Genomic DNA, 9,598 nt, shown 5'->3' with positions numbered 1-9,598 from the left:
CTGGAGACATCTAGGACCGCAGGGCATCTCCCTCCTTGGGGGCTTTCTCACTGAGCTTGCCCAGATCTGTGGGAGAGAAAGAGGTGAATTTTGAATGGTTAAGCTCACTGCCACCACCCAAACCAGTCCAGGCTGGGAAGGAGACCAAGGAGGAAGACGGCTTTGGTTCATCCCATGTCCAATTGCCTTCCCTGTCCTCTTTCCCTCTTTCCTTCTTGCTCTACCTTCCTTTCTTTGCATCTACCCACATATTTCCCTTTTCCACCCCATGTAAGATGGCACATGGTGGGGGTGGGTGTTTTCAAGAGACAGAGGGTAGCCAAGGTTGGTGTGGGGCTTGATGAACTCAGGAGGTGTGTCACCTCCAACACCGGTAGATGTCCAATCAGTGCTTTCCAGATGGGTTAGTAGAGCTAGAATGAAAGCATGGTGTTCATTTCCAAAAACAGGGTTAGGGTTGAAGGAGATGGAATTGGGGTAAAGATCCAGCTGGAGGAAGGTGGGCAAAGCTGACTTACTTAGGTCACAGTTGGGTGGGAAGCCTGCACTTGGATAGTTTAATTCATGCGTTTAACACATATTTTCCAGGCACCATTGTGCGTAGGCAGTGAGCAAGTCATGGAAGGTCCCTATACACACTTTATTGGGAGACTTTATTGGGAGAAGACAGAAAACAAGCAGATAAGTACAGGATACAAAGACGATGTACATGCTGACAAACATCACTACGAAAATTAGATGGGATGACAAGAATAGAGGAAAAGTAGGTTTATGTCAGATAAATGGTCAGGGGAGACTCTAAGGTGGAGGAGGTGGCTAAAATGATTTCTGGATGATGTGAAGGCTCTCGCCATGCAAAGCTCTGGAAACAGAACATTCTAGACTGAGGCATCAGCTGGTGCAAAGATCCTTGAGTAAAAGGGACCTGGTGTTCTAAGAAAACCAGAATTCAGAACGGGAGTAGAACTCGCTTGAGCATGAGTAGAGATGAGTACAAGGTCCAGAGTGAGTTTAAAGGCTGGAATAAAGACAGAGGTCAGACTTGGAAGTGAGGGTTTGAGGTCAGTGTTGTAGCTAAAGCCTGGGGGGCTGATATTAGGGAGATCAAGGTTTGGGAGTGGGGTCATCACTGCAGTGCCAGGTTGGGAAACATCTGGGATTGGCTGGGAAATGCGTGTTGGGCCCAGAAGCGGGGTGTGAGGTGAAGGGGTAGAGGAGAAATGAGCCATCCCGGTCAGCGTGGGCGTTCAGAGTTGGCCCTCATTGCTCCTGTCCCCGGCTCCTGTTTCCTCCATGTTTCCCGCGCTTACCTGCAGTCTCTGCTTTGGCAAAGGTCTCCCTCAGGCTCCTCTTGGAGGCCCGCTGAGGGCGGGGATAGGGGAGCCCATCTGGGAACAAAGCCGAAAGTCATCCCGCCTCCGCGCCATTCGGTTCGGAGCTTTGTAGCTTGCAACGTGGCCATAGCTCCCTTATTTCCTTGGCATTCGTGGTACTTAGGGGTTCTCATCCTGGGTCATTTTGCCCTTCCCTCCCCCTCCCCAGAGATATCTGGTAATGTGTGGGGACATCTGTCCTTGTCACAACTCGGAGGTGTTATGGCCACCTAGTGGGTGGAGGCCAGGGATGCCGCTAAACATCCTGCACATGGACGGCCCACAGCGGAGTCATGGGCACCAGCGCCCAGGGTGAGAAACTGGCCCCAGATACGCGCAATTGCCCGGTAGGTGACAACAATGGGGAGATTCGGTTCAGGTCACAGGCTGCATTCACGGCGTGCCTACCCCGGTGTCGGTGTCTGAACCCCCGCACACCCCGATTCTTTCCCTTGAGATGTGGATGGCAAGGAGGGGGCATCTCAGACGCGTTACGTGGCCGGGAACTGTCCTTCCCCAAGCTCCCCCGACCAGCAAGTGGCGGAGCGAGGGATGGAGCCCACGTCGGCCGGTTTCCAAGGCCAGCAGTGGGCAGGTGGAGGAGGGTGATCAGATGAACCCCACACGCACTCACCAACGGCCTTCCACAGGTCTAGGACCTCCAGGGCTGTCTTCTCCTTCCCTCCGTGGTCCGCGCTCCGGGGAAGGTGGAGCACTGGGGAGGGGGTGGGGGAGAACAGGGCCCGTGGTCTGTGACGTGGTAACAGTCACACAGGGAATCCGGCAATCCTGTAACGCTGTTCCCTGCACGGAGCACCACCACTAAGTCCGTGGGACAGCGAGTCTTTCGAGCATCCGCACGGCCAAGTGAGGCGGCTGTGGCTCTGAGGAGTCCAGTCAGTCGCCCAACGTTTCCCCACGGCTAAGGGGCAGCACTGGGAGCTGAACCCACCCACGTCTGGACCCAGACCTCAAGTCCTTGCTGCTCTGCCCCACGGTCCCGGGAGCCTGGGTCTTCTTGGACCACCGAGTGGTCCTTGCTTTGAGCATCACAGGGATGTACGGCTTTGTCCCCCCACATCAACACATACACAAGGAGTGCACAGTGAAGACGCACTCGGGGACACAGGGAGCCTGGGATGGAGGGGCATAAGGGGGGAGAGTAACCGCCAAGTGTCATCTGGCACCCCGAGGCACCAGGAATTGTTCTAACCGCCCGCGTGCAGCAGGGGCCTCATCGTACCCATCCTCAGGCTGGAGGGAACTAAGGCATGCACACCAAGCAAGTGGCGGAGCTGGGATTTGAACTCAGCACTGTGGTTCCAGGACCCACGTGCCCGTCACTCGTCTAGACTAACTGTCAACACGGGTCTGGAGAGAAAACCCATGGACTGCAGGGAACGTGAGCTGAGGGTCTTTACAGGCTCGCACACCCACCGCAGGTAGGCACTGGGCAGGGATGGCGCTCAGAGCGGGCTCACTCACCGGGACCCAGGAGATAGCCCACGCTGTTGAGGGTCCAGCCTCCTCGCCCCTGGACAGAGACCGAGAGATCTAGACTCAGACAGGCAGAAAGGCCGGCAGGCGTCCCCCAGGCCTGGGGCCACGGGGGCCAGCTGCCACCTTCCCAGGAGCCTGGCAGGGGGTTCACTTAATCCACATTTCACCAGTGAGAAAAGTGAAGGCTTCCTAAAACGTAGCAGCTCGGAATGAAGAGAGACTTTAAAAACCACATCTACAAGCCTCAGCATATCGTCACAGATCTCTCTCTCTCTCTCTCTCTCACACACACGGGTTCAAACCCAGGCGACATCACCGGATGGCTTCAGGCAAGCTGCGTGTTCCTTTGACAATTACAGCGGCTAATACTCACTGTGGGTTTTCTACCTGCCAGTGTCTGTTCTAAGCAGGACCGGCTACATAACTTAAGGGGGTGCAGGGCAAAATGAAAATATGGGGCCCCTTGCTCAAACACAACGAAAGGTGTCGAGACGGCAACAGGAGACCACGAAACCCCGTGTGGGTGCCTTCTGGGCGGGCGACCCTGGGGTTCAGTGCAGGCTACCCGCCCCCAGCCCGGCTCCGGCTCTGGCTCCGGTCCTGGCCCCGGGGGACAGCCCAGCTCCGGCTCCGGTCCCGGCAAGCTCCGAGAGACTTAAATGGCCTGCAGAGGACCCTGGCAGCAAGGCAGGCAGCTGGACCCAAACCCAGGGTGGCGGAGTACCAAGCCTGGGTCCTCTGGATCGGGTAATGCACCTGGCATGGAGGAACTCAGGTAACCCTCGTGGTGCTGTGATTTTACGAAGAACTCGGAGGGACAGAGAGATTAATTAATTATGAAGAACTCGGAGGGACAGGAGTCATGCAGCTAAAAAGTGACAGCACCAGCATTCCGAATTCACCCGGGTCTCCACAGTCCATGCGCCCACTCAGGGGCTCCCCGAATGTGGCCCGGAGGCCAGCAGCATCAGCCAGGGGTTGGCAGAAACCCTAGGGGCAGGGCCCAGTCCTTGGTGACCTAACAACTTAGAATGACCGGGAGCTCCCTGAAGGCATCTTTTTGTACCTCTGGGCAATGCTAATCCTTAGGACATTTTTGCTTCCTGACCCCTGGGTCAGGTGTCCTAACCCACACCGGCTCCCACCCCCACCCGGGGCCAAGGCACCCCACAGCCCGTGGCTCCTGGCTCAGCCAGGAGAATCAGAAAGCTCTTCTAGGAGGGCAGTGACTGGGGACGTTGCAGGTGGGGAGGGAGGTCTCACCTGGTGGACAGGTACAGAGGCAGCAGTCTCCCCCAGGCTGAGCAAGACGGCAAGAAGCAGGACCAGACGGACAGAGGGAGCCATCTGAGGGCCAGAGGGGTGGACGCTTAGAGCTACAGGACGCTGCCAAGAGAGGGTGATGAGTGTATTTATGTATTTTTAGTGTCATTAAGGTATAACTGCTATACAAAAAAATGGCATGCACTGAACATACACCTCTGGATGAATCTGGACACATGCATGCACCCGATTCCACCACCATCATCAGGGTGGAATGCATATCCATCACCGTCAAACATTTCCTTGCGATTTTTTGCTTGTTTGATTTAGGTTTTTGTTTGTTTTGTTACCATGAGCTCTGTCCTCCTGACATATGTTTTCTTGAGCTTTTTTTTTTTTTTAAAGTAGCTTTTCTTAAGGGAATAAAGACATTTTATTTTTTATTTATTTATCTATTTATTTTTTAAGATTTTTATTTATTTATTCATGAGAGACAGAGAGAGAGAGAGAAGCAGAGGGAGGAGCAGGGAGCCCGATGCGGGACTCGATCCCAGGACCCTGGGATCATGACCTGAGCCGAAGGCAGACGCTCAACCATCTGAGCCACCCAGGCGCCCTGTTTTCTTGAGCTTTAATGGACATCCGACACCATGTAAGTTCGAGGCGTGCGGCATGACAGCTTAACGTGTATATTGGGAAAAGGGTCTCCTCGGTAAGTTTGGTTAACATCTGTCACCTCGTCTAGTCACGACAAAAACGGTTTTCTCTTCACGTTGAGGACTTTTGGGATCTACTCTCTCTGGGCAGCTTGCAAAGATGCCACACGGTGGTGTCAACGACGGGGACCGTGCCGTCCGTCTGGTCCCCAGCACGTCCGCGTCTTACACCTGAGCGCTCGGGCCGACCCCGCCTCTGCCTCACCCCCCATCTGATCTCGTTCCGCGAGTGGTTGTTTCCAGATTCGACCCAGAAGTGAGATCATGCGGAGTTCGTCTCCCTCTGTCCGACTTCTAACAAACTGTAAATGCACGATACCGTATCACGCAACAGAGATGAACTTCTGTGTCTTCCTGCCTTAAATACGTGACAGAAAAATAAAATGGACACTTCTGAGTTTACAGCCGATTTTGTGGCGTTCCATTCTGGAGCACGTTTATTTAAGTAAAGCGAGGGCGTTGCTTGAGGGACGGCCCCGAAGGTAAGCGATAGGACACCGGACAGGTAAAACATGGTCCCCCAAAACCCCAGGCGCACGAGTGACCAAGGTTCAAGAACCACAGAGGTGTTCACCCCTGGCGATCCTTCAGCCCGTGCCTGCCCCTGCCTTCCCCATCAGCATGTCCCGTTTCTCCGGGGCCCCCCCACACCCTTGCATGCCCTCCCCACCTCACCTCACCGGAGTCGGCAGCTCTCCCCAGCTCTCTAGGGGCCCAGCTCCTCGACTGCAGCTTTTATGCCTCCGGGGGGAGCCGGGAGGCGGGAAGAGCAGGGGAGAGAGAGGGGGTCAGCAATCAGGGGGAAGGCGGGAGAGAGCGCCAAGGATGGAGGTGGGAGTGAGGCTTTGCGCACAGAAGGGCTTTCATGAACTGGCCTGTGAGGTCAGAGCGAGGACGCTCCCTGCAGGGAAATGTTTCTCTGCTTCACCTCAGTTTCCCCTTGCAGGTGCTCCACTCTGAGATGTATAGGCTGCCCTTCATCCCCCCTTTCTGTGCCTCTTCTTTGTGACTTGTGTCTCAGGCCCTGTGTTTATTCAAGTATCCCCCCAGCCTGGGTCTGCGTGTGTCCGGGCCACGAACCCCATTTCTATCCACGCCCCCTTTCTGTCCCTGCGGCGGCGCTGGGTTCTCTTTAGTCTCTGCTCGCCTTCAGGGCTCTCTTGCTGTGTCCCTTGCTTCTGTCCTGCACGATGCACCTGTTTGGGTCTTTCCTTGTTTGTTGAGCATCTCGCCCTCCCTGGGAAACAGGCTCAGCGAGGGGCGGCAACGCATCTTGCTCCTCATGGTGCCTGGAGCCCAGGGGCGCTCCATCAGGGTGGTTTTGTTCCTCGGGGGACATTTGGCCACGCATTGTGACTTGGGGGTGCATCTGGCCTCCAGGGGGAGGAGGCCAGGGACGCTGCCCCACATCCTGCAATGCACAGGACGGCCCAGAGCAGAGAACGATCCAGCCCCAGAGGTCGGTGGCACCGAGGCTAAGAAACCCTGCCAGAGAGCCCAGAACAGTGCCTGGAACTCAGTCAGTATTTGTGGGATGAACAAAAGCTCTGTGTGTGATCTCCCACCCTGTTTCTGGTTTTTAATTTATCTGTGTCTTTGTTTCTCTCCCTCTTGGCCCCAGAGATAAGCAGTTTTCCAGAGGAAGGAACCCCGAATCAAGAAGGGACTAGTCCACCTGCCCTTTGCTTTCTGAAAGTCCTGGTCTTCGCCGGACACAGCGTCCCCCTCTCTGCCAGGCAGGGCCTGTGGCTCATCAGTACCTTCTTTCCATCGCCTCCTCTCTCCCCCACCCCCGCGGAAGGGAGCGGTCTCATCTCAATCATAAAACGAAGGCCCTGGACAGGGGTCGAGTGAGACCACGAAGATCCTGGTTTGCTCCCATCTTCATTTCCGGGCATCCGTCATTTCTCCTCTGAAGGAGAAGGGGGGACAAGTGACAGGAAGGTGTAAATGGTTTGCTGGGAAAGAGCATGAAGGTGGAGGGGTGGTGCTCGCAGGGGACGGAGGGAAGGACAAAGCTGGAAGCCCAGAGGTGGTTACCTGGAGACTGAGGGAGAGTCAGAGGAAAGAGAATCACCAGCCCTCGTTTCCTCACTTAACCCGTTCTGGGAAAATAAATAAAGGGAGCCCAATCTCATGCGAAAAAAAACAAAAAAACTAAGGTGTGCAAGAAATGCCACTTTCTTCGCATTTCTGTGACTGAGCCCGTTGTCTGTCTTGAGCCCACATCCCTCTTCATAGTTCGGAAATGTGGACACGAAGGCCCCTTTGCTAGGTGGACACTGCAAGTTTCCCGTCTGATGTTTATTTGGTCGTATTGGTGAGGAGTCTGCTGGGTTTTAGCTAAATAGCCACAGTTCTTGTATGTGTTTCAATGCTATGGGGGATGTTCACCCATTCCTGTCCCGCAGGGGATGGCAGGAGACTGAGGTCGAAGCTTATCCTTCCTCTTTCCTTCCAAAGGGAGGTATCGAGAGCCTGAATGTACTGGGTCCCTGTCCACAGTCCAATGAGCCAATGACCCGAATATTCTGACCACTGAGAGCAGAAAAGATTTTTGCTGGGGCTTTTGGGAAAAAGAAAAAAAAAAAAAGGTCTTCCTTTTTTAACTTTTTACTTTGCAATAATTCTAGACTTACAGGAAAATTGTCCAAATAATTCCCCAATAATCAGATTCTCCAAATGTTTACATTTTTCTGCATTTGGCACCTTGATCCTACCTCCATCTCTCTCCTCTCCACAGACGCACATATAAATATTCTGAACTGTTTGAGAATAAGTTGTAAACTTTATGCCCCCTCACCCCTAAATTCTTCCACGCGTCTTCCTAAAAACAAGGACAGTCTCTAATGTGACCACAGTAGGATTATCAACGTTGTAAAAACGAACGTTGACACCGTCCTAATATCTAAGCTAAAACCTTCTTAAAATTTTACAATTGTTCCAATAATGCCTTTTACAGCAAAACAAAAACAAAAAAAAAGAAAAGAAACACCCCCACTCTATGCCTCTTCAGTGCCCTTTACAACTGGAAGATTGTCTCTACTTTATCTTTCATGACCTTGACGTTTTCCATGACATTTCTGTGAGTCCCAGTGAGCTCTTCTGTCATGCCTCTTGTCGATTTGGGTTTGTCTGACACTTTCTCGTGATTAGATTTGGGTTATGCATGCTGGGCAGGAAAGCCGCAGAAGTGATCAGGGTGGTGATGTATAAATTACGTCCTTCTGGGTGCGTCCCGCCATGCGAGCTTGGCACATCGGCTCAGCCGGCTCCTGGGGGGGTGAACTTTCATCGCCTGATTAAGGCGGAGTTGGCCAGATGTCTCCACTGCAAAGTTACTTTTTGTCCGTCTGTAATTGGTGTCTTGTGGGGAGATCCTTTGAGACAACATGGTGTAGTTTCTTCAGTCTTTTGAGAGAGTTTCTGAAAGCACATCTCTAGATAGATATGTATTCCTCTGTAGGTCTTCCTTAGAAAAAAGCCCAAAGCCCCAGCAGATGTTCTTTTTTTTTTTTTTTTAAGATTTTATTTATTTATTTGACAGAGAGAGACACAGCGAGAGAGGGAACACAAGCAGGGGGAGTGGGAGAGGGAGAAGCAGGCTTCCCGCCGAGCAGGGAGCCCGATGCGGGACTCGATCCCAGGACCCTGAGATCATGACCTGAGCCGAAGGCAGTCGCTTAACCAACTGAGCCACCCAGGCGCCCCCAGCCCAGCAGATGTTCCGTTGCCACCGTGAGGGGGAGCGAAATGCAGGGCTGACCCTGGAGCACAGAAAGCAGGATGGGAAGACAGAGAAACTGCACTGTGGTAGCCCTGAGCCACCGAGTCGCACCGATCTGAAAGTCACCCCGTTCCTGCACTTCCAACTGCGGCACGGCGGATTTGCAGGACTGTGCCTAGCATAACTGGGTGTGTTCCCCGACCACGAGGGTGTGACACTAGATACACTGGAGAGGTCACAAACACGTGGAAACTGAACAACAGCCAACAGGGCAGAGAAGAAATTGAAAGGGAAATCAGAAAACGTCTTGAGTTTGGCTAGGTGAGTCGGATTTCTAGAACTTGCTCTGAACACTTCCTGAGAGACTACACCTCCCACCTCCGCCCTTCTGTCCCCAGTTGTCACCGGGTGGGCGCGGAAGGCCAAGGTGCCCAAGGCGGCTCGTCCTCCATGCTCTCACCTGCAGCGGGGCAGAACACGTGCTTTGGTGATTATGAGCTGCAGGAACTTGAAAAAGAGCAAATCCGGGGAGAGGCTTTCCCCCACCCCCACTCTCCACACTCATTCTGCTTCTGCAGGGAACACACATTAGCATCCAAAGGAACAGTGTGCCCATCCCAGCTGTTTTCCATCAAGTACTTGAAGAAATGAGGGAGGACGATTCAGCCTGCCCCCAACTGATGACATGTTTAAGCGTCCAAAGGATGAAGGTTGTAAACTGAGAGACAGAGTTGAGAAAAAACAGAGAATTAGAGATGACAGATAGATGACTGATAGATAGATAATAGAAATATGATAGAGATAATGGATGATAGAGATAATTAGTAGATGATAGAGATAATAGATTGGTGATAGAGATAATCGATAGATAAATATAATAGACAAATGATAGAGATAATTGATAATTGATAAATGATAGAGACAAATGATAGAGATAATTAAATGATAGAAAAATGGATGGATAGATGACAGATTGATAGATGATAGAGATAACTGATAGATATAATGGATGGATGGAT

General features: G+C 52.7%; 1 protein-coding gene across 1 annotated transcript in view; it reads right to left on the bottom strand.

Annotated features, from left to right (window-relative positions):
- The window catches only part of GALP (galanin like peptide), a 10,874-nt gene continuing 1,276 nt past the window's right edge, over nucleotides 1-9,598 (bottom strand). The window contains exons 2-6 of the mRNA XM_034986452.1: nucleotides 4,137-4,259; nucleotides 2,859-2,907; nucleotides 2,008-2,088; nucleotides 1,311-1,388; nucleotides 1-66 (exon numbers count right to left, since the gene is read on the bottom strand). Of these exons, the coding sequence (XP_034842343.1) occupies nucleotides 11-66; nucleotides 1,311-1,388; nucleotides 2,008-2,088; nucleotides 2,859-2,907; nucleotides 4,137-4,220 (348 nt within the window). The 5' untranslated portion in view covers nucleotides 4,221-4,259 and the 3' untranslated portion in view covers nucleotides 1-10. The remainder of the gene's footprint in view (nucleotides 67-1,310; nucleotides 1,389-2,007; nucleotides 2,089-2,858; nucleotides 2,908-4,136; nucleotides 4,260-9,598) is intronic.

Source organism: Mirounga leonina, unplaced genomic scaffold (assembly GCF_011800145.1).
Source record: "Mirounga leonina isolate KUSES-001 unplaced genomic scaffold, KU_Mleo_1.0 Mir_376, whole genome shotgun sequence".
Taxonomy (NCBI): domain Eukaryota; kingdom Metazoa; phylum Chordata; class Mammalia; order Carnivora; family Phocidae; genus Mirounga; species Mirounga leonina.
The sequence above is the reverse complement of the archived record's forward strand: the minus strand, read 5'-3'. Positions and strand labels throughout refer to the sequence as shown.